Below are 25,620 nucleotides of genomic sequence, written 5' to 3' on the forward strand. Positions count from 1 at the left end.
GAGAATTTGTAAGAAAATAGATTTTATTTTCAATGTTTTATAGAAAAAAAAAAAGCCTAAAGAAAGGAGCTTAACAGCATCTTTCTGTACAGATTTCAAATAGAAACTAAGGCACTTAAATAACATTTTGCTGTCACAAATGCAGCTACCTCTAACAATTTACAGTTTTCTACAAATACTAAGAAGTGAGTGTACACCATTAAGGTAACATGTAAAACTATTTAAAACATGTCCATACTTGCACATACCCTGGCATATCTACACTCAAAACTCGTATCTAACATAGTAGTTTAGGAAGTGTGCACATTAAAATAATCCCCATTTTAAACAGTGACAGTTCCCTTCAATGAACCAGCTTCCACATATGTAGCTCACAGTCAGCCAATCCAGTTCAGGTTATCTTTTGCCTTTTTTTTTTTTTTATTGGGTGGGGAGGGGAGGGAAGGAAGGGAGGCAAAGTGAGGGCCTGGGGGATAACAGAGATTGGAATATTCTACCACATTTCATTCAAGTTATGAGACTAGAAATTTAAGGGCCTTTTTTCAAATGTACACAGTGGAGCTTACTCTTAATTTGTTTTGAAAGTCACTGATTTGCTCACAATTTATGCATGTATAGCAGATACCATTTCTGAATCCTTTTGTGGCAGAACTGGTCTCGATTGCGGAGGCTTATACAAAAACAATGCCATGACCACAAAGATGATCGTGATGATTTTGCAAGCAGCACCTAAATGCAGAGAATAGAAGAGTCCTTGTTGCAGTCATCTTTGATGGTGAGACAAGAGTATTTCAGCCATTTATAGTTTCACACAGTGAAACACAGTCAGATTTTAAACATATTGAAATTCATAGCATCAATTAAAAATATGCTTTAGATTAACTCAAAGGGCAAGTAAACTTCCAACTGACTTTAGAGACTTTATCTGCCTTCTGGTTCTTGCCTGCATCAGCAGCTATTACTATTACTTCAGTTCTGTATTTCTTCACCCCATTCTAGCCTGAAGTGCAAGTCTTCCTTACTTCTTTCTTCACTACTGTTCTTAATTGCATCAGTATTCTTTGCCACAAACTAGAACTGGCCATGACAAGTATTCTCCCTCAGCTATCTTGAAAAAGGTCATTCAATTTACCAAAAGGTACTGAGTGGTGTTTGTCTTACACATGATCATCATGAAATACATCCACATCCAAGAGATTCCAAAATTTGATGTTCTGACTCTGATTTTCCAGCTTGAAGATTAGTACTAGCAGTTCAGTTTATCCACTATAAGTATCACGACTGCTAGAAGGTATTACAACTGCATTATAGAAATCACAGCCTGCCTTCCCTCCTCCAGACATGCATTTCACACATACAAAACTAACAGCCCATTAAAGAACTTGGGAAAAATTCAAGGACATTAACTGAATGAAAAGAACCAGAATATGACAGAAGTACAGAAGCTCTCTAGACCTTAAGCTATCAGCAGACCACAATAGGTAAGACTGAAATGTGAGCCAATCCCTCTGAATTCAGAATAGCAAAATTATTCTGTTATTGTTTTCTCTTCTAGGCTATTCTTAAGAGTAATTCAATGGGGTCTTGCTCCTTCTCCTCCAGTATTTTGCTTTTTTATTATTTAGAAAAATTTATTGTTATTGCTGTTGTTGTTTCAACTGCTAATAAAAAATAACAGTTTAAGGTTGTTTTAAAAAAATCCCCACCTACTAGTCAAGGTAGCTAGCGTCGGTATATCTATCTTTTACATGTATTTAGTATGAAGTCACTTACTCATGCTCATCAAAAGATATGCCATTTTTTCATTGTCATAAACCCAGCAGGCTCCTTTAGTTTTACATTCATTGACATCCCACAGAGAACAACTGTTATCAATTGCGAAGCCGAACAAAATTGGTCCAGGAATAGTACCTAAAAAAAAAAAAAAAAAAACACAACATGGCAACACATTAGCATTTTTGAAGGGTTTCTACAACAGTTAATACTGCATCCTATTTAATTTCTACCTGTGATTTTGTTTATTTTTGTTACACTTATCAGTAGAATGACTTGGATTGTTGGAGTTTCATTATGTGCGCCAAATCAACACTCACACTGATAGACAGCTAAAATTATGTAAAAGTATTACATAATTATATACAAACCTAGCCAGTAACTAAGCCTTGACTCAGCCTTATATTATGTATGCCATTTAAAGCATCCAAGACAAAAATAAGACCTTAAAATGAGCAGTTCAGAGAATATCTACATTTAGTGTAATTTTTTTTTTTTTTTTTAACTGAAGTTGATTCACCTATCCAGGTATTTTTATTTAGAATTTTAGTGATTTTCCACATAAAGACTGAATAATTAGCAATTTATGTGTAATTTTACAATTTCAGTCATCCAAAAGTTTTTGAAAGTGAAAGGAATATTCTGTCTGTCCCCTTTAAAAATATAATGGCATATGCAGCAGTGACATTACTGGTTAAGACTGTCACCTTCCTGTGACTGTAAACTTCATGTGTTAGACACATGATGCAGTTTTCCATAGCATAGCTTCTTAGTAGGATGTCAACTTTAAGAAGAGAACTTCCTCCAGTACTGAGGAAAGTGACAGAGGGTTTTGCAGGAAGAATGATAGTTATCTACATTTTGTTCCTGCCTGTGACAGCAAAAAGAGCTAACATGAATGTGCATGACCTATTCAAAAAAGAATTTGAGTTCTGATAGCACTTGCCTTCTAACAAGTGTATTTCCTAAGCCAATAAGATACTACTACAAGCCCCTCTGAAAGTTTCTTAATGCATCATTATCTCTAGAAAACAGTCTTAGAGAAGCAAGTTGTTCAGAGACAGGAGTTTCAGCAAGAGTTTTATACCTAATAGTCGTAGAAACACTGACTGCACTCCAAGAGCAAATGAGCGTTGCTTATCTGGCACACATCTGTAAATAAGATTTACAAGAAAACAAGTTTTTAACTGATTCTTTTCCCAGCTATTTTTCTCACTGAAAATGCTTTATCTTAATATATTATTTTAGCCTGCTGACTGCAGACAATTTTAAAAATCCAGCACAAAACAAGTAACTAGAGAACTTTAAGAGCTGTTTCCACAAAAAAATAGAAGCAACTCCTATGGGTTATTAAGGAATTGTACATCAAACTATGTGTAACAATACAAGTAAAAATCTAGCTTACTAGCAGCACTTTGATATATTGTTGAACATTTTTTCCACCACAGAACATCCAAGGATTAAAGGACAATGCTAGAATGCTATCCTGAGCTACTATTCTTGAAAAAGCAATATATGAATAGAGACAACTTCAGCACAACACTCACAACACTGTACCACCTTACAATTAATGAGTTCTGGCCTGTCTCACACAAATTAGTGTACTGATGCAACACTAGAAGAAATTAACTCCTACACATTTCTTTCAGATATTTCCCTAGGTGCAAATTATTTTATCTTCATCACATTTTAAAGATAATACATAAATATTAAGTGCAACCTACTCTATGTCATTTATGTGATTTAGTTTCTGTAGTGTATTCTTTATTCAACCTGTAGTAAGTATACTGAAGTGCTTCATCCAAGATGAGCAGTGGAAGCCACCTGTTAGGATTCCCTACCCACAAAGACAATTAGAGGTAGGAGAACAAGCAGTCTTTTATGGTGTAGGTGTTCACTTTTAGCACTAGAATACTGTCATGAACACACAGGTTTGCATTTCAGTGTGTACAGAATAGGCTTGCTGAAGAGATGCATATCAGAATATTCTGCAGTAATTTAACTCACGCTGAGCACCTTAAATTAGTTCTTGATCACTGGAACTGTTCTATGGTACGCAAGAACTGAGTAATAGTTTCAATTTAAGAGTATAACGATTCTTAATTCAAATGTTATTACTCAGAATTACTTAAACAAACTTGTCCGCTCAATTCTGAAGATTGTGCAGCATTTCACGCTCATATGCTCACAGACTAACATGACAAGCTCTTAAGCCCAGGTGGACATCGCCCCTGGAAAGACACTATTTCAAACTACAGCTGCAGTATCATTGCTCATCCCCAGTATCCAGAAAGTTGGCAAAGAAAAAAAACACATTTAACTGCCACCACATCTTGCTCTCTCCTCAAGTACCATGGTTAAAATGTATATATGTCTACACAACTAATATTTTTTTTCCTCAGAAATATTTGAAGTACAAGTCAAATTTCAACACCAAGTAAAAGACATCTACCTTCACATATACATTACATAGTGAAAGAACAGTAAATCAGGCTTTCATGCAAGACAGCCAAGACAACAAGTAACAGTCACATACACACTGCCACATTTCATACTAACTACCACAGAATCGCAACATTATAAAATTAATATGATAGCAAAGGTAGTCTACAGTTGGCAAAATACAGTTTTGCATTCCAAAATTGAATTGAGGAATAAGAATTAAATAGATATTAACTGATTGTTATTTTCTTAGTAAAATTTGAAGTCCTGGAACTAATCATACACAGAGTAGTTGAATGTTTTCCTCATCCAAAAACATGGCAAATTTATTCCTTGCTTTTTTGACCACAGCAGTCAAATTAATGCTCCCATGAAATAGTGATCTTTGCTTCTACTTTTTCTGCAAGTAGAAAAGATTATTTTTACTGATTCAAACAGTATCTACTTAACCATAATGAACAATGGCACAACTATCTCTCCTTCAAGTACTGCCTGCTAAATGCACAAAATACCACAAAAGAAAATCCTTTGCACATTAGATTGAATCCATACTACAGACCAAAATGAATTAAAGAGTTTCACTGATCTGAGTTTTCATTTACACGTTTTCTCTATTTCCCAAAAAGCATACCTGAGAACGGCCACAGTAGATGGAGTAACAGCCATAAATGTAAAAACAACAGCAAAAAAGAAATAGATCAGAAATAAAGGTAAATGTTTGCACTGTGTTGGACATTTCCCAGATATAGCTTCAAAGAGAAAGTCTTCCGAAATGTTTTCTCTCTTCTGCTTTCCAATACAGGAACAGTTGTAGTAAGTCTACAAATAATTTATAAAACAAATTAAGTAGACATTCTAATATGGTTGGTATTGTGTTTGCATCCAAGTGAATTAAAAAAAAAAAAAACAAACTTGACTTCACGTGTGGGAAGTAGTCTACTTCCTTATGACCACACAACAGTGTAACCCCAATTTTTTTAAATTGATTCAGCAGAATTTGACTGATCCAATGACCACTTAGCCTATAATTATATTACGTTTTGTAATAAAAAACAGCCATAGTCTCTATTTTGTGTGCAGAAAGTTTTGAGGTACAAACATAAAAAGCTTAAAGTAAAGAGATTCTGGAGTCAGAGGCACAGATATGCAATACACTGTATTATAAATAAACATCAGCAGAATAAACCTTGAAAAGCTATCTTTCATACTCAAATCCTATTGCAAATCTTTGAAGATATTTTTAAAAAAAATTTTTTTTTAAAAAATACAAATCATTTCTTCAAAAAAAAAACTAGCACCATTAAGGGCTTCAGGCGTTGGGTGAAGTGCTCCTTTCTTTCCAACTAGTTCTTTCACAAAGTTTCACGTCTGAAGAAAGTATATCCAAAAACTGTGGTTCTCTTACAGCAGAATATATCTAACATGGTTCTCAAAAGGTGTTTTCACTAAATTAACTACTGGTAGCTGCTCTCTTGCTTATTAACCAAAGCTGCTGATTATTTCCAAAAATTCAAAAATTTTACTTTAGGCAATTTTAACTACAAAATGCTGTTGCTTAAATAAGGTTCATTCTTCAGATTCAAAGCTACTTATGTCACTATTTCCTCCAGTTTTTCTTCAAGCTTACGTAATACAAATTCAGTTTCAACAGCAGCAGAACAACTGAGATAAATGCATTCAGAGAGTCCACATTCTTTACAGAGCTGTCAGCAAGCCCCATGTCACATGGCTTTATGCTTTTTGCTATAAACAAGCTGGTTTTCACAGTAGGCTTGAAATAGTACTTGACAGGAAGAGAAGTGAAGGCTTCCCTTTTTCAAGACTACTCCTGAAGACTTAACCAGGACAGAACAGAAGTGATGTGGGCTGTTTTTTTAAGGATATGATCAAACTGAATAGTTTTAAACTCTTCATTTAAATCCACTCTAGTTTGTTTTCAAGAGAAAAATAACAAAATCTAAGCTTTCCACTGGGGGAAAAAAAAAAAAAAAAAAAAACAATAACAACAGTCAAAGCAGATATAAGAAGTCCCCAGGCAAACTGTTCAGCTTGCCTGCCTTTAAGGCTTTTCTTCCTACACTCCCACAGTTGTGCTCAAGTGTTTGTATGCTAGCAGAAACAAGCAGAAAAGAGTATTCCTTGCTGAAATAATCAGCCACTTTTATGACATACTACATTCATGGTATATAGAATATGGTAGAGGAAAATTTTCAGGGCTTGACTTTCCAGGTTTGCAAACACACAGAAGCATACTGCCACACATATAATAAATGTTATATTATTCTTTAAGATACTAAGTAAGAATTAATGTCAAGGCAGCTACTGATTTCTGCTGTTGTGATTAACTCAATATATCAAACCTGGATTTGCTTTGAATTTTCAGCAGTAGAAGGCCTAATGGAAGTAACATTTGCAGTAAGACACTAAGCAAATGAGAAACATATCAGTGTTCACCCTACTTACAAGTGTATGCTTCCAATTCACGTAAGATTTTCCCATAGTAAGCCATCACATTAGTGATACTTATTTGCTATCATACTGAGGGGAGAACACTTGCCACATAAAACATATTTTGTATGAAACACAAACAGGCTAAGTCAACTACTTGTATACTATAAGCACCTTTTTCTTGTTACTAAGATTAGACGATGCACATCCTGCAAAACACGGAGAAAAGTACTGGACTTCATCTCTGCCACAAACAGGGTAGTATCTGGAAGTGGAGCATCTGCAGTTAGCATTGCATGGTGCTGTTAAGTTACGTAGCGTGCCTGTTCTGAAATAATAATAGTTTTAAACTAATTATAAGCAGCAGACATGTAGATAAGTAATGCAGTATTCATAGAAGAACAAATCTCAATATTTAGTCCAAAGAGATTCATGCACATAATTGCTCAAAAATAAAGCAATTTCTAGTAGATACAGAATAAAAAAGAATTACTTCTAAAGTTGAAAGTAGTTATTTTTGTTATTACTTCCACAGATTTTTTCAATTTAAAAACAGATAGATTTGTATCTCAACCCAGTTCCTCTTCTTTTCTCCCTCCCACATACATATACATTTGAAGTTCTTTAACTTATATTTTCAAGAAAAAAACGCAGCAAGATTAAAATTCAGTAATATAATACTACATCTAGAACAGCATCCTCCCACACATCCCCAGACAAACAGACTGGTCTGCTCAGAGCACTTAAAAGTTGAGTATATATATCATTGTTTTCTTATTCATCTATTACACAGATCCCAAGAACAAGGTCTTGAGTTTCATGAAACAGTACTGTTTTCATACATCAAGGTAAAATTATGGCTTTAAGGTTCTGTACTCTAATGTAGTTTTCTTATTTGAAACATAAACACTAGCACCAAAAAAATGCATCAAAATATATTTACCCATTATACGTTTCAGAAACACCAGCAAAAGGTTCATTCCCACATTTAGCAACTAAAAAGACTGTGTTTAACAGAAAGGCAACTGAACAAGTGCCTATCATGAACTTGATTATGTTTTTGCAATCCATTTTGTACTTGGATACCAAGATGCCACTTATGACTTGGCCTAGTGCTGCTGCCGGAACTAATACAAGCCCTAGAGGAAAACAAGAAAGCAGCAATTATACAGAAGTGCAAAACATAGTAAGTGAAGTAATTTAGAGAGCAATTTCGTGTTAAGAAAAAGAATCGTAACAGTTATGGGTTGCATCTTAAGATGTAGAGTAAGAAATGTAATAGCTTCTGTAAAAGCAATTTATTCTGCCTTTATATTACCTGTAGTCTTTCCAGAAGATCAAATTCACAGCATAATCTATAGATGTACAAAACTGAAGCTCAATAAAGCAAACCAAGATTACTTAAGGGTACTTCATTCTGGGCAGGAAACTCTGAACACCAATCTACTTTATGAAAATACTACTCCATGGTTTCTCAGTATTTTTTCCACATCTATGTTCTTTGTTCCAAATTTGTGCTATGAACTTTTTAAACAACAGAACAGTCTTTGTTATACAGAAGACAGCAAAAGATACTATGAAGCATCTACAGAAACTAAAAAAGTTCTCAGAGACCAAAGTTGGCCAGTTTTGCTGTCATAATCCATACGGATTTATTCCTAGACTATTGGAACTTCAGAAAGATAACTGAAAGTTTAAATATAGCTAAACTCCGATAAAACAGAATTCCAAGGCATAACTTGAACTGATAAGGGATTTTTAGAGACTTGAGGTATAGTTGCAGAGCCATACAGGCATATATGAACACGAGAAAGGCTCAAAGTATAACTCTCTACACTAGCTTGCTTTTAGTTCAGATAAGTCTAGCTTTCAACATGACCATGGGCATTTCTTCAAAATTCTACATCTAATTAACTCTACAAGTATCAAACTCAAATTAAAACAGACTAGAACAGGGAAAAATTAAAGTTTTCTCCCTCCACTGCTGATGACAGTTTAACAATTGAGCATCTATTCCAATGCATTTCTACTGGAAACTGACAGATAACTTTGCTCTGAAGCAAAGATGGCTAAATAACGATAGCACTAGCTATCCAGTATTACCCAGAAGAGTAAGTCATTGAAACTTAGTGGAAAAAGAGCACTTCAACTACCATGTGCTTGTACTAGTAGCTGAAGTAATTTAGCAAGACGTTCCAGAAATACAAAACTGGCCATAACGCAAGTATCTCTTGGCCCGTCTGCCTTGATCTAGTTGCTGTCCTTGAAAAATAACTACAGACTTACTCATGTGATCCTACCTAGTGCAGCTTTTCCATCAGTTATCACACTAGTTTCTACAATACTAGTTCTTCAAAGCCTTTCTTTTTCTACTTATTACTTCTGCCTATCAGGTAACAAAAATAAGAGGGACTACAGCTTCATGCTTCTTTAGCCGATTTTAAACAAAGAAAATTAAGTGCCATTCACAAATAATAGAAGAATAAATTAAAGTGTCACCAGCATACAAATTTTTCATTCCACTTTGAAAATTACTATTAGCTTACTGAACATACAGACAACTCAGTTTTGCACCCTTGGCAAATTAAAAACTTGGGTTTTAAGTCAGCATAAAAAGCTTAAAAGATTTTTCTGCTGTAAAAACCCAATTTTAGTTGTTTTCAAACAAATAACTTCTCAAAAATCTTAGAAAATACAAGACAGACTATATTAGCTCCCAGCTATATAAACATGTTAAAGATGTAAAAAAGAAACAAACAATAAAAAGCAAAAAAACTACATTACCTGCAAGAGTTGCTGAAAAACTTGATGTCAGTCCAAACTGATTTTCTATAAACTTTGGTAAGAATGTGGCAAAGCCAGTGGCAACTAAAGCTTCTGAGGTGCTGGCTAGTATTAGACTCATAAGCACAGGATTCTTCAACAAAATCTGTGAAGAAAAGTCTGTATAATTTCCAGAGTTGTTTCATCAGTGTACCATGTAAGCTAGATGCCACTTTATTTTCAAGCAGATACTTTCATGCAGAACTTCACTAATATGCTGCTCATGTTAGCAATCAAAAGCATCAGCAAAATGCTTTATTCCTCAATTACTCCGCAAACTTCTGTCACAGCACTTTGAAGATGAAGTTACCTCCATAAACATTCATTTAACACCTGAAAAGAATCTTATTCTCAGAACATACCGATTTTATTAAGTTCTGTATTTTCTTACCAGGAGAGCAATAGGAAAGTCTTTAAAATTTTTTCCAATATTCTTTGTTTCAACAAGTGCCTCACTTCCATCATTATGGGTTTCTGAGATTTTTTCTGCTTGTATTTTTGCTGTTCCTACAACAAAAAGGGAATATTTATTGACAAATTAGATGTTGAATATCGGTGCTCAAGATTTAAAGTAGAAAGAAATATTACAATAAATGTTTCCTTTCTACCATAAGACTAATTGAGTATTTCTATTGACCTGGAACAAGAGAATAATTTATTGCTGTGGAAAAACTTTAATTAAAGGCAGCATGCTTCCCTTTGATAGCCTTGGCTGTAATAAGAGATTATCAATTATATCTTAAGAATTTTAGATTCTTAGTCCATTCACTGTTCTGCCTGGTTCACTACTTCGTTGTTCCTTTCTTTCAACGTAAGTCATAGAAAGCTTAAAGCTCATAAGTCATAGATGCTCTTCCAAGTTACTATCTGCCTCAGCAGAAAATGTATTAAAACCTTCTTTTTAAGACTGCTCTGCAATACTGGAATTCGTATTCTACCCATAGCTATAATGCAGTAGTCAAAGACGACAACACAAGAGTTAAGTCAGTAGGATTTCCTTATGATTTTTGGTGAAAAGCACACATCTTTATTTAAATACAGTCCGGTGTACATCTAGTTGAAAGCATATTTCAAATTCTGACCGTCAGTTTCCATATTCTGTTTCCAGTCCTACTCTACTTTCCACTAGTACTTATAAGATCCTTCCTCTGGCTAATTCCCCATGTTTTAAAGTCTGAATAGTAATAAATACCTTTTTATTTCAATAAGGCTTGGGCTATTACATAATTAACTGAGGAAGAGAATCAGAGGAATCAGCCTCTAAGTCCAGCACTTCAGAGATAGAAAGAGATCTCCTTTACAAAGTAGCTCTCATTCCCATTTAAGAAAAAAAAAAAAAAAAATTACCCGGCAAGTATTTCGGAAAGCATGAAAATGGTATTATCAGAAACCAAATTGCAAAAAAGCATACAAGGAATCCTATCCACCATGCTCCAAGCCAGCGTGGGTCATCTTGGTCCATCTGTGTACTGGAAAAATAATTTGGGAAGAACTGATGAACTCAAGTCACTGATTTTAGATGTCAGTGAGATAGAAAATTCTTTTTTCTAAAAATAGATGAGACAGAAGGTCTTTGAATGTTGTCACTTTGTTTTTTATGTGTATTAAAATTTATTGTTTACCTGTTAAAATACGAAGTACACTCATGATCAGTATTTTCAAACAAAAAAAAAAACAAACTATTATCTTCCTCATATGAAGAAGAATTGAAGATTTTAATAAGAATTATTAGTAAATTAGAATAGAAACTAGAAGACTCATCTTGCCTTTCTGGGATCTTGATATCAATATAAATATTAAGTAGCTGTCCTCCTAAAACATAGCCAATAGCAGGCCCAAGCAGTGACATGGCATAGCCAATTCCTGGAAGAGAAAATACATCATATTTTTAAGCTTCCTTTTCAGGAAATTCCTTAAGTCAACTTTAGACCAACTGGTTTCTGTAATTCAACCTTTTCTTTCAGTATCATTGCTTCGGGTACAGTGTGCAGAAGAAAAAGTTTGTACCTTTACCTCAACACAGAAATTTGCAGCACTCATTAAAGCTACATCTCTGAGGTTTAACATATCAAGATACACTTCACTTGCACTATTTACATACACTGTTAGATTACCTTCAGCATATCCTGTCCTGCAATCATAAGCTACCTTGCATAAAAGTTTCTTAACTGCAATTATTACAAGCATCAGTTGTTAGAAGCATATGCATGCTATCTTTAAAAACCTACATACTTTGATCTTCAATTGAGTGCAGATTTTTTTTTTTTTTTTTTTTTTTTTTTTTTTTTTAAGAATTGACAAGATTACAATACAGGCTTCCATTAAAAGTTTCTGACAGGAAGAATATCTGCGCCACTTGAGTTTATGGAGAATTTGCTTCAATTTTCTGATGTAATTCTAAAAATATAAAGCCATGGATCTGAATTGCTCCTGGCAGTTAGGTGAAAAACACTAAAGCTGCAGGTGTAATTATGTGCTACAGAAAAGCGGTTTTAAGTCTACATTCCTTATGTGTTAGCACAAGATTTTCTTGATGTCACAGTCTTTCTGGCCTATCAGAGACTTCTGTGGCATATTAACACTGTTGGCAGAACTCTACTACTAGTTGAAAGACTGCCTGCAAACTAGAGCTGTCAAAATAAGACATGTATTCCTATTGCCAAAGCTCTGTGATTTCCCCCCCCCCCAGGTTGAAGAACCTAGACTTCTAGGATGTTTCCAGAGTGTCTGTTTTATGAGTATTTGCATGACTTCATTCTCTTAAGATAGCAAGAAGTAGTGGCAGGGGAGAATGGAATAGAACACTGACACACCAGAAAGTTAGAATAAACATGCAGTTGATGAAGTCTAAGTTTACCTCTATTTTAGTTATAATGAATGCTCATAGGAACACCCTACATTCACATTCATCCTACACAAGTTCAAATTTCTAAGATCCCTCCTATAAACTACTCAACCTAAATTATCATTTGGAACTTTTTAACAGTTCCCTGCCTTTAGATTTAAAAGCCTCTGCTGAGCAAGGTAAGAAGTCTTTACAAAATATCGTTATTTTCAAAAAGAAAGAAAATAACAGCTTATGAATTACCAACTTTCAGCCAAAGGTGCTAGCAGTTATTTATAGGCACTAACAGCAACTTTAGGATGGTCTGTTTTGTCCCTGCCTTGAACAAGCCTTCTTTTATCAAGCAAGACAATATATTTTTAATCTTCAGTACAGTGTTATTAAGGTTAAAAAAGAATTTATATATTAGAGGCTTACTGTAGCTACCTGTCCACTCACTGTAATTCCCTACAGTTTTTTTTTCCTATCAAGTAGAATATACTATTCTGCTAAATTCAGCAGGTATCCAAAGGCTGCAGATGAATCAGGTTTACTATACTGTCAATTACGCTTTAAGCCTCTACACTAATCACATCTCTTGAGTTTTCAAGACACTTCTTGATCCCTTAATCATACCAACAGTACTAACTCTGCTCTATTTATTTCACTATCCTCAGAAAACATACAAGCCTTAACTCATAGTAAAGAAACAAAATTAAGGGCTGCCAGTTATTTAACATAAATAACTAGACACTTTGTTGGCAAAAGATGAGGTGACTTGTCTGGAATAATTAAGCAAGAAGTGTATGCAAGTAGAGGGGGAAATCATTGAAGTCTTCCTAAGAGAAAAGATTAAAAACAGTAAGAGTTTTTAACACTATCAAGCTCTTAGAAAGCTAAAGAAAATATAAATCTATTATCTGCATTACTAGGTAATCCCTTTACTTTCAAGTAAGGCAGGAAGATATATTGAAAGTATGCTTAAGTGCCATATTTGTATGTGACTAGAAGACTGCACTGGTCACATGATGCTCATAAGGGTCCCTATATACATAGGGCTGCCCGCTGTTAGTAGAGAGCTAATAGGTATGGGTAAAGGACAGAAACTGGCAATAGCAATCTTACCTGAACATACTGTTTATATGCAGGCTATATTAAGCCCTTTCAGTCACTGAGATGACAGAAGAGCAAGAGAGGAACACAAAGTGACCTTCTGGTAACCCTGCAAAATTACTACTGAAAAGACTTCATACTTACATCAGTACTCTGCAAGTTATAAAACTACTTTATGCACATTAGCATACAATGATGAAAGATGAGCCTTAGGTCAGTACATAAATCAATGCATTGGATATTGTAATCTGTGATCTTCCCAGACAATGTATTATAAACAGATTTAAAACTTACCTATGTAAAGGGAAGATTTGTGCTTTGGAACACTATCATCAATAAAAGCTGTCCCCAGAGTATATAGAGGAGTTCCTCCGACTCCCAGCAGCAGCTGTCCCAGTATAAAGACATAGAGATAATTGGAAAGTGAAGACTTTGTGCTGGCACTGCAAGTGAAATTAGCAGAGCTTGTTCCTGAAATCTGACATGTATCTGAGGATATAAACAACAAAATTTTAAAGACATACTACCTAGTTCATTACAACTGAAGAACATGTATTTATTCTACATATACATATTATACATGACATATATGACAGCACATATATTCTGCACTGTTGCACCTAGACTCCTGCACTAACCTTCAGTTACATAATATGCTCTTAAAAGAAATATGATTACAGCAAACAAAAACAGGTTTTTTTTCCCTTATCAATAAGAAAATATGCATAAAATAGCCTTATTAAAAAACTTTGGCCTGAGGACCAAGTGTACGCAAAAAAAAAAAGTCAAATGGTTGTTCAACAGTTTTGGGAACACTGTTAGGAAACAGACATTTCAGTTTGGTTTTGTGCCCTACAGTGGTTCTGAGGAGCACTAGCAACAACCTCCATTCTTAAGCAGAGAAACACAGTGGCCTGAATAGCGAGAGGAAAGTTGGATGACTGGAAAACAAAGTGCCATAGTCAGAGTTATGAATAAAAAAAAACCCACCCTCATACAGAGAAATCCCACAACACAAATCACCACAGGAAGGAAGCAGAGCAGAATGCATCTGCTGTGCTCCTTTATGCCTTTATGTGGGAGGGGAAAAAAAAAAATAAAATAAAGACAGTATGTTTTTTCTTTCCCTTCTCCTTCTTATCACTGTACTTTCAGTAACAGACAATCCCAACTGACAAGATCAAAAGAAGAGCATGTTTCTTTCTTTCCAAGCTTTTCCACGGAAGAACATACAACCTTGAGGAAAATAATAAACCTGTCAATTTGGTGAAAACAAACTATCCTGAGAAAACATGAAAACCACCTCTGAATCAGGTAAATTAACAAGTCATAAAACACAAGACAAATCCTGCCACTGAGTTTTTTTTAAATAGAAGGCTGACCAACATTGTCATAAGTGCATCGTTGGCTTTTATCATTTCCTTTCTAAAGAAGCAGCAGCTCCATACCAGTAGTAGAGTTGTCATGTACCACACATAACAGGTACATTAATGCTATTGTATACAAAGTGGCCAATTCTGAATGATTAAACACTTCAAGGAGAGTTACTAGTATTTTAAATCTTTTCCAGTCAGGAACAAGATCATTTTAATGTTTCTTTGAAGCCACATATGGTATGTTTTAATATGACACTTCTTCTCTAATGCCCCTAGAGTTTGTTTTCCACTTAGTGTCAATCTATTTTCTTTAAAATTTTCTGCCCAAAAGATCAATACCGAGGTCTTATATCCAGTTAACTTTTTACTATTTATATCCACAGCATCCAAAGTTACCTATTGCAAGACAGCATTTCCTACAATTTTCTGCTAGCATACGTGTTCGTGTGTAGGCATGTAGAGAATGCCTACAGTTATCATTTAACTCTAAACGCAAATTAGGCAAGTCTAAATCAGCATTAACCACTTATTTAAGTTTTGTACTTTAAATAAGAGTACCTTGTTAATATACATACCTGAAAATAAGTAACAAACAGTTTAAGAAAATTGCATGAATCTTATTAAGGCACTGGTCTAGCTTGAGATCCAGGGATAGCTTCATGAAGTAAGATTCCACAGGCTAATGATGAGATTAGTTTAATTCAGGGTCAGAATTGTCATCAAATGACAACTCACTGTTTTTACCTCAGCAATTCAAATCATCCCCCTCTTCTTCTACTAGTATAAGGTTTTGAACAGTCAAATAGTGTGGTAGTGCGCCACAGGTTAAACCTAACTTGGATTTGTTCCACCATCTTATGATCTGTGTGGAAGACAAAGCACTGGCTTTACATAATCATAAATGTCTAACCTGAGATAAGCCAAGCTCTAGGAGAAGTTTAGATGGGTAACTAACCACTTCTATCCAACTTTTCCTCTACAAAACTGTTCTTCCTTCTAAAAACCATTAGATTAGATTAGTATTTTGAAAAGCAGAACTGTTTTAATGACAACATTATCTAAAATAGTAATTATAAATCTCCTTCCATTTTCTACTTTAATATGCCTATGTGAATACAAGTTATGTAAAGGCAAAGTATTCCCAAAAATTTAATGCTAGTGCAACATGCTAGCCGAGAAGGCAGAACTGCAACATGCTTTAGCAATTATGTTAGTTGGAAATAATATAGGTCAAGACTAGCTTTACTGATATCTTACATTGGATGTGGCTGTTTTGTTTGTGTAGGATTTATATTTTTTTTTTTAGTACTTTAAAAAGTGAGATGTGGAGAAATAAAAGAACAGCTTGATTTCTGTTCCCTCTTAAGCTTAAAAAAAAAAAAAAAAAAATCTATCTGTCCTGTAGGTTTTTAATGGGGAAGAGAACTTCAAGAAAGATTCAGAATTCTGGGACAAATTCTTAGTTTCTATGAACAGACGTTCTGTAACTCTGTAATGTAAGTGGTATAGAGAAATATACCAGATAGGGTAAAGAACAGCAACTCTATCCATTATCTGACTTATCTGATGGTCTGTTCAGAGAAAAAAACCAACAGGAAATCCACAGGCATGCCAATGGTGAAGAAAGAAAACAGTCAAATTAGAGGCTGGCATCTCACATATTCTGTTCACTCCATAACCCTCTTACATGTTTTAGGTGCATCACCGTCTCCTTCATTATTTAATTAGTCCTCTGTATGTTCCAGGAAAAGAGATCAATTATTGCTATTCTGAAGAGATTCACTAGTTATCAGCCCCTACTTTACTGATCTACATTTAGAGTTTCCAGCACTACAGAGAACTGGGGAAAGATGATCAAGTCATTTTCACTTATGTTACATCACAGCATATGCATTTAAACTTAAATAGTAGAAATTTGTCAATAAGCAAAATACTTCTTTTTCTAAAGATACATAATGTAAGGAATGAAAAAAAAAATGAAGGGTTTTGTGGAATAATTCAGGTTGCTGGAGGCATCTGGAAGTTGTTTAGTCCAGCCTCCCAATCCAGTATCAAAACTGACACCAGATGAAACTGCTCAGAACTCAGCTCAGAAGGGTTTTGAAAAGCCTTGGAAAGAGACTGTCCAGTAACCTCTTCCAATGCTTGACTATCCTCTTAATGAGATTCTTCCTTCTACAAAGTAAGGATCTAGATTTTCCATTTGACATGAAAGTCATTTCAATAGGAATTGAGATAAACATAAAAGATATATTGCTTATAACACCATATCAACTGTAGTTTTTACAGCCCTCTGTACTGTGTCAGAATAATCAAATAATTGTTGAATTACAAAAAAAACACTAGGTGGAGCTCCTGACTCCAAATTTCAGAGCTAGATCAGAAGATCCTACGACGATTTAAAGATCCTAAACAAGTCATCATAACAAAACAGATGATATCTACATCACAGTTTTGAGTTTCAAGTATTTCTGGAAATCAGACAGGACAGAAGCATTTGGGTTTTTCTGTTCATAAACAGACAGTCCACTGGTTAGCTACTCATTAAGACATTGATTTAACTATTTTTACACTGCAATAATATTTCCAGTGGAACAGTTCTGAGCAGGTAAACATGCTATCCTACAAAGAAGTACACAGATACCTCATGGTAAAACAGTAATTTCCAGGAAGTCTATAGGACTTCAATTTCTAGATTAGACAATAGATTAATTTACCTGGCAATCAAGAAATGTTATACTGAACTGTACTTTAAAGTCATACTCCAGGTGAAGCTCACTGTATTTACAAATAGATGAACAGAAATAATCAAGTAAAAAAACTAGGTGGTGCAAACTACCAAGTAGATGTTAACAAAAAATAGACTGCAAAACTTCTAAGTTGCACTCATAAATTGAGTTCACTCCCAGTATGTGGTCTTTAAAATACTCATCCAAATGATAAGCAACAAGAAAGGTTTGGACTGTGCGGTACTATTAAGTTTTACAATTAAATGTGTAGCTAAGATAGTTCATCATCAAAACAAGCTAAATCAGACATCCAGTGAAATCACGTACTCTGGTTAACTTCACTGTGAAAGGATGCTGTTGTACAGTACCTGTAAATTTACTTTGAGTCTGCCATAACACACATTTCCCGAATTCTGCACCATTTATTTTTGATAGTGTTCTGTTTAAGTCACCTTAAGACCCTTAAATCTGTTCATTGTCACAGCACAAGTATCTGCATTAAAATAGTCAAAAAAAATAAGCATGAATTCAGTTGCTTTATAGGGTCACGAAGAAGAAAGCACATGCATCACTTGAAACTTTCTGCACAGATTCTGTATTTCAAGACACCATGTAGAACACAAACCCTAATAAGGTATCAACTCCTACAGCATCTTCTGGCAGATGAAATGGGAGATGTTCTGACAAAACAGGAACAGACAGATACTTATCAAAATTGGTAGTAAGGGAAAGAAACCAGTTGCAATAGTTTGCTATCTACCTTCAACACTTTCGTGCTGCCAGTATCTCACTGCAATAGAAAAACAAAGCTACAAACAAGTCAGAACTTCCTTTAGATTAAGTTCAGCTTCCCTTACATACTAGAGAGGTATGAGAGTAATAAATAGTAATAGCAAAGAAATAATTATGTGGTATAGCCAGAAGCAAGTAACTCTTACAGCAGCAACAAGCTTAATGTGTAATCATCTGTTGAAATTTTTCATTTGGCTCTATTCAGTTAAAAGCTAGATTAACTTCTGCCTCAGGCCCTCATTTATTCAATGGGGAACAGTAATTTACCTAAGTTATTTAACTAACAGTCAACATCTTGACAGCTCATGGAAGTGCATGGTATCATGTGATTAACACTTGAAAAATATAAGTGAGAACCAGCAGCTGGAAGTCTGAGAACATTCCACCAGATTGCTTAATAGCTACTGAGTTTTTTAGTTAGCATGTTAATATACTTAGTCATTACAGAAGTTTGCTTAAGTAATGCAATAACAATTAAGACAACCATGAAAAATTAAGTCATCCTTCTTTTAAAATATCTGGATGTTTCCTTGTTGGTTACAGGTGTGCCACCACATGGAAATACAAGCAGATGGCATTAAATACACAGCATTCAAAGTCTTACAGAGCTTTGCTCATAACTCAAGACATCAGAGTTGGATACTGCCACAATTTCAATACTGCTTTGTTCCACACATGTTTCTTTTTTACTTAAAAAAAAAAAAACAACACAAGTTTAGTCAGCATTTTGAACATACCTAGTAAAACTTCTTCATGAATTACTAACATACCTTTAGAGTAGATAATAGTTCAAAATCTAGCAGAACTGCAATGTAGTGGCCTTTCAACAGACATAAGTCTGACCGTTTTCCTTTGACGTTTATTCCACATCACTGACCTAACCTGCATTCTTACTGATGAATAAATACCAGATCATTTTTTACTCTAAGTGAATTTTGATTGCACTCATCAATACAAATAAAAAAAGCATTTTATTCAAGCTCAGATCTGATCTGAAAAAGAAAGTTCAATGAACCAAGATAGCTCTTGAACTCATGGATTTACTTTCACCGCTAGGAAATACTACTCAATTTTTACAACTTCAACAAAGATTAACTAGGCTGCCCCAAATTAAGAGTTGCACCAAGTTGCTACAAAGAATAATGAAAAACAAAGCTACATTTTCAGAACATAAGAATAAGCTTACCTTCAAGTTTAGCTCCATAGTGATATTTTCCACTGCTGAAGTGCGGTAAGGAAAATACAAGTGAGCCCAATCCTAGCATAAACGCTGAGAAAGCCAGCCATCGTGGTTTGTGCCCTCTTTCTCCAAAGAAAGATACAAACAGTGACAGTACACAAAAAGCAATGTCATAGCTTGCAGATATCAAGCCAGTAAGGGAGCTGTTCAACTCATAGCGCTTCTCAATTGTTGTGATACTGATGTTAATCAGGCCATTTACCACAACGCCTACAAGAAACAACAACAAAAATGTAATTAATAAAAACTTCTTAATTTGATGGGGTTGCAAGGACAAACTTACCATCATCTTCCACCATCAGAGGAAGGCTAGCAATTAGTACATTTACAAAGCTACATTTTAAGGTACTTAATTTGTAAATCCAAGCATATAGTGGATTCATATGCTGCACGGAATCTATTCAATTTTGTTCTCTCCTGTGGGGAGAGCTTTAACACTCAGCTACTCAGTACAGCAAAATATCATACCTCATGGTCTGTAATGTTATTAAGGTTCCAGATTCAGTTGGAATTGCAAATTTCAAATAAAATCTATTTCAGTTTCAGGAAAAAAAAATAAAAAAATTAGTCAAGTTTGTGATTTGCATGAGAATACAAACTAAGATTGAACCAAGTTATTTAATACTAGACACATCTTTTAAATATGTATGCCAAATAAATAGTATTTACTCCCTATCATTACAAAAGGAAGATACAAGGCCTTTGAACAGACATCTTTACCTATAATGTTAAAAATATATAAAACGATTTAAAGACACTGCAACTGTTTCAGAGCAACCAAAGTGATTTGCTTTTAACTGACGAAAATGTTTGCCCTCTGAATGTTTTTCTCTCGTGCAGAAATATGAGATGACCTGGAAAAACAAAGGCCTCACAAAAGCTGCTTTGCCTAGGCAGTGGCAAAAATGAAATAAAAAAAAAGTTATGTTAGCAATGATTTCCAGTGCAAGCTGGTTACAGGTATTAGCCTGAATTTCTTATCCTGCCACACATTCTACTTCCATATGAGGAAGTAGTTAAATGCCCATACCTTTACTTTAACTGTCCCAAAATAACATTCTGGTACTAGTCAGATGAGCAACTATGTTTCATAATATTGTCAACTAACTACACAATAGTCTAAACCATGCCTGTAATAAAACATAGGAAATGTTAGGAGGTCGTCAAACCACACTTGCAAATGAAATCAAAACAATATGAGCACCTCTTACAGCACAAGCCCTACATTTATCCCTCCTGTTTCTAAGAATTCAAACATGATTCTCTGCTGCCATTCCAGGAACAGCACTGGAGGACTAACAGCTGGGGATAGCAGTGGATTTAAGATGGTTTTCAACAAGCATTGCACTATCAAGAAATGCAACTACACAAAGCTGAATTTCAGCAGACCTTCTTGGAGTCTACAACATATTTAAAAAAAAAAAAAAACACTGATTAACCATCTCCGCCATTACTTTATCTTTTGGCACAATCTTGATTATCTTACTATTGTCACTTCATTAAGGATAATAATTTCACCTATCACCCCAGCCACCATGCTTCAATTCATATGGGATTAACAGCAGTATTCAGATGTGCCTCAATGTCATTTTTTAATTTTTTAGCTGCTTTATTCTTTCTTCTCAGAGGAGCAGTGACCAAAGAACAATAGAAGCATGAAGGAATGAACAAACAAATTCTCCTATTTGCAGAGCACTTTGAACACTTACTACAGCTTTAAAACATTCATTTGAAGGAGAAGATCTACTCCATAAGTTGATTACTGAATTAGAAGATACTGTCACTTGCAGTTTACCAGTTATCTTTAATTTACATCCATTAAAAAAAAAACCTACAGTGCAGTTTTATTGGATAATTAGATTGATCTGTAAAAATGCAGATGTGATGAATGGCAGTTTAACTTCTCCAGTGCCATTATCTAGTCTTTAACCAGTAAAGCCTCTTAAGGAAAGAAGAAACCTAGTTGATATCCACTTTATCTGAAAAACAAGAACATCTCAACACTTAAGTAGTAGTACAGAAATTAATTTCATCCAAAACTTTACTGTCTTCCCACGTAAGTTAGAAGCTTGAGTACAATGTGAAGTGATCCACAAAATCTAGATTAGTTATAAATGAATTTCATTTGCTCCAACAAAAAAGGAAAGAAGTGCATTTACCAAAAAGTACTTGACAGGTATTCTACACATCGGGTATTTAAGGCGATGGTTTGCAAATATCAAATTAAATTAAAATAAAAGGTCTTTCCATTGACAAAACTAATGAGGGTATAAAGTATTAGTGCTATCTGGAGTGTTCAGCCAGGTTAGCCTGGAGCAGTCTCAAAGACTTGTTCCGTTGATTTGTTGAAAAGAAATACTACTGACATAAGGAATAAACAAACTATCTGGCATACAAAAGAGTGAGATAATTTTTAACTTGTTTGCTACTGTAAATGAACTGCAGCATATCCAGTTACAGTATTACAAGATGCAGTCATACATTTACGCAATTCAAGTGCCATACAGAAATCAGGTATTAGTCATGTAAGCATGTTCTACGCAAAGAAGAGTTTTCTATACTGGAAATACAGGTTTTACCTGTACTTGAAACAAAAACAGCCAGAAATGAAGAGTTAAGTTTCAGCTCAAATCTTCCAAGAAGCTGAAATACAGGAAATCAGCTGCTACTAGGAGAAAGTAACTTAAAAATACATGTCATTGGTTACGCACACACTGCCGGAAACTACCTACCATGTTCACTCCCTCTGTAAATGGAAGAGTGTTAAAGATTACCTCATTATTCTTCAGCACACTAGGAAATAAACTAGAGGTACATTAGCACTAGGAAATCTTGTAGATATGTTTTATCATTCTCTGTGACTATTTCTATAATTTGGAGGATAAATGTAATACTTCAGATACAAAGCAAAATAGTACTTTAGCAACACAAACTACATAGGATTTTGAAGTTACCTAAATCCTTCAACTGCAGCACCAGAACATCTCTGCAAAGTGTCACATATTACACTAAATTTCTTGTCAGCTAGTACTCATTCTCTGCTTCTGAAGTGACAGTGCGAGTCCCCAGTGACCAATTCCCTTTTTTTTTTTTTTTTTTTCCAGAAAAGTCCAGATAACACATCTTCAAGCATACCACAGAGTTTATAGTTACCAAACCTATATCAGCTTTCAAAGTAAGCGGGCTCTGAACTTTCATTAAGTCCCAAAATCTAGACTAGATTAAACAAGTATTCCTCTGAGGTCTGCTGTATCTCTAGTAAGATAACAAGACTAAGAAGCCTTAAGGAACGCCACACAGCATCTTAAGAGATTCTTAAGACACATGCTTTATGACAGGGAACAAACCCTATTACCAGTAAGAGATAAAATTCAAGTGATACTGAATTTATCATTCAGCCAAGCAAGCAGTCAACACTAACTAAATTTTAAGAAACACTGTTGTAATAAATTGAAGTGCTGGAAGTAGTCAAGATGCTCTTTAGTAGGCATAATCTGAAAACTTTTCAAAGACAATTTCAGGACACTTTTAGTTTCCTACCCTATTCTTCTAAAGTCTTTAGCTACTCAGTTACCACAGCAGTTAATTTTAATAAATCCTTCCACCCCTCCCTTACTCTTTACTGTTTGAGGAAAAAAAAAAAGAAAAAAAAAAGAGCTATGAAGAGACAACTGTAACAATAACAACCTCCTGGCTCTCCCAGCAATAGTGCAGCCATTCAAATACAGGCAAAGAAAAGCTGCTTCTGCCCCAAATCCTCTAGATGCTTTTTTTTCCTAACTCAAAACATATATGCTAAGGAAAGAACAGGCTGAAATTAAAATCTGAGAAAGCCCTGAGAGACACTTGAGAATCTTCCAAGCAATATATATGAGCAACAGGCAGCTCTCTAAGTTTTAAGAGTCTCTAGCCCAGCCCTCCCAAGACCATCCTGGTTCCACACAGGAAAACTGATATACAGGTCCTGTTTGCCTTCAGTACAGGCTACTTGTCTTGGCAAAGGATGCACACACATCATGTGCGACACAATTGAATTTTAAGGTACTTGTTTATGGCTTTTTGGTTTGTTTGTTGTTTTATTTTTTTTCCCCCAGGAGACACAGCCTTCTCTTCCGGCTATTCCAATAAAGCCCAAGGTATATTCTGTAGTATGCGAATCCAGTGAAGATCCAGATGAGGATCTCAGCTTTCCTAGCCTCAGGTTTACACATTTGGTATGCCAACACTACCCTTTCCCCTCAGGTGTCATTCCAACTTGCTAAGCCTAAGGCTCACTGAGGTCCCAACAAGTCTTGTTACCAAATACAAAAAAGATGGACAAGATCACCGAAAGCTAAATAACAAATTAAAAGCAAGCTAAGCTCCACCTTCCCCCAAATCCAAGCTGCTGGTTGGGTGGCAGACTGACTGGGATCCACTGAACGAAACCTGATTTTTGAAAGCAGTCCTAATCACCCAAGGTCCCACACTGCCATGCCAAGGGATTTTATTAATTAGCAGGCAGCTAACAAAATGCACAGGTAGTGTGCTCCAGTTTTGTCTATCAGCATATGTAAGTGATATTGTTAAGTTTTAGCCTGTTATGAACATCACTCCTCTGCGAATGACTGGGAAGACATACAACAGTCAAGAGCTGACAGGGTCAAGGGACTCAGAGGTGCTTAGAGGTTACCCGAAAAAATAAATAAATAAATAAGAACAGAGTCAAGTGTGATTAGTTATACTGTAGGGTCAGCTTCCCCATCCAGCCCTCGGGTGTTCTCTTGCCCACCGCTGAGCATCAAGATCGGATCCCAGCACCTCGGGGAGTGATGCACTGCCTCTCCCCACCGATCTGGGGAAGAGCAGCAGGAGGCTCGGCGGGACGGGTTACCTTGAAAGATGGCCAGCAGGCTGTAGGCGACCAGGTAGCCCTCCGGGGTGTTGCAGTACTGCAGAGCCTTAGGGGTGCAGCGGCCCCAGCCGCAGGGCCCCTCCTCAGCCTCCTCCACCGGCGGGGCATCGGCAGCGGCACCTGTGCCGGCGGGGCTCGCACGGCGCCGACCGCCGAAGTCAGGGGTAGGGGGCTCGAAAGCCGGGTTCTCGATACCGTCGCCGCCCTTCATCGCACCGCCGCCACCCGCCCCGGGCGGCAAGACTCCCCTAAATACCGGGAGGGCGGCCCGCCCCGCCGTGGGCAGGTAGCGGCACCTTCCCCTCCCCCCGAGGCGGAGGGCCGCGCCCTGCCCTGCCCGGGCCGCTTCGGGCCGTGCCCCGGGCTCACTGCCGCCCCCCAGAGCCCCGCGTCGGCCGTTACCGCCTCCCGGCCGGGATCTACCCAACGACCGCTGCCAGCCGCAGCACGCGGGGAGGCGGCCCCGGCTCCTCCCGCGGAGGCTCAGTCCGCTGCCCGCCCCGGAGCGAGGTAGGACGAAGGTCGGCAGCTGGGCTGGGGGGAATGGAAGTAACAGACAGTGACCTGGAGAAAGGTCTCGTGAGCGCGCTTCACCGGGACCGAGCTCTGCAAAGCGTTCTTAAACACAGCTGGGAAAAATGGAAACGTTTTTCCAGATACGTACTTTCCAGCATTAGGTAAGAGCGTTAGCACACATCCGGATGTGGAAACACATTTACAAAAAGACCTGCTGTTGGCAAATGTTATCTTTAGACAATATTATTCCCCTGATGTACGGTAGAGTTTCTTGCCAGTCTCAGAACCAGCAGTAGTGCTGCAGGCACGGCCGTGGGGCTCTGTCAGGTGCACCAGGCAGTGCTGGTCTGTGCCTACAGCAGGAATTAATTCACCAATCCGTACAAGAGCAATCTGGAAGGAGTCCGGGGATCAATGAGCTGCCACCACCAGCAGTAACTAAGAGCTGTACAGGTTTGTCCTGCAAAGTCCTTCCTCCTAAACACAGTTTAGAGACAAGTAAAATGTGACTGAAACTGGAGATGACGGCAGTGACTTTAGCTATGCCCACCCTAACCCTAACCCTCCTCCTGAATTCCTATCTGTCCTTCTTAACGCTGGTGTCACAACTCGTCAGAGGGAAGCACACATTTTCAGGCGTTCATTATGAG

General features: G+C 36.4%; 1 protein-coding gene across 3 annotated transcripts; it reads right to left on the reverse strand.

Moving 5' to 3' along the window:
- Positions 1–5: 5 nt before the first annotated feature.
- LOC104915186 (solute carrier organic anion transporter family member 4C1) lies at positions 6–24,866 on the reverse strand. 3 transcript variants are annotated; one of them, XM_085213281.1, is made up of 13 exons: positions 24,434–24,864; positions 19,507–19,770; positions 13,718–13,912; positions 11,253–11,349; positions 10,834–10,955; positions 9,878–9,993; positions 9,448–9,592; positions 7,607–7,802; positions 6,838–6,928; positions 4,847–5,034; positions 2,861–2,925; positions 1,774–1,911; positions 6–729 (listed from the first exon to the last, which is right to left on the reverse strand). In XM_085213281.1, the coding sequence occupies exons 1-13, from the start codon at positions 24,663–24,665 to the stop codon at positions 605–607; spliced, it is 1,974 nt and encodes a 657-aa protein (XP_085069407.1). In that variant the 5' UTR covers positions 24,666–24,864; the 3' UTR covers positions 6–604. The 3 variants fall into 3 exon arrangements, 2 of the variants coding, with proteins under 2 accessions (XP_085069407.1, XP_085069406.1); XM_085213280.1 differs by having other exon boundaries at positions 6,838–6,991; positions 24,434–24,861; XR_014880402.1 differs by lacking the exon at positions 2,861–2,925 and having other exon boundaries at positions 6,838–6,991; positions 24,434–24,866.
- Between the last annotated feature and the right edge of the window lie 754 nt (positions 24,867–25,620).

The sequence above is a fragment of the Meleagris gallopavo genome, chromosome Z (genome assembly GCF_905368555.1).
Source record: "Meleagris gallopavo chromosome Z, MGAL_WU_HG_1.1, whole genome shotgun sequence".
Taxonomy (NCBI): Eukaryota; Metazoa; Chordata; class Aves; order Galliformes; family Phasianidae; genus Meleagris; species Meleagris gallopavo.

Excerpts from the sequence above, each read along its gene's own strand:
- LOC104915186 (XM_085213280.1), bottom strand. The coding sequence starts at position 24,665 with ATGAAGGGCGGCGACGGTATCGAGAACCCGGCTTTCGAGCCCCCTACC. Across the intron at positions 7,803-9,447 it reads TTTTTCAGCAACTCTTGCAG|GGCTTGTATTAGTTCCGGCA; the intron begins GTAATGTAGTTT and ends GTTTTCCTCTAG. Across the intron at positions 1,912-2,860 it reads AGTGTTTCTACGACTATTAG|GTACTATTCCTGGACCAATT; the intron begins GTATAAAACTCT and ends TTTTTTTTTTAG.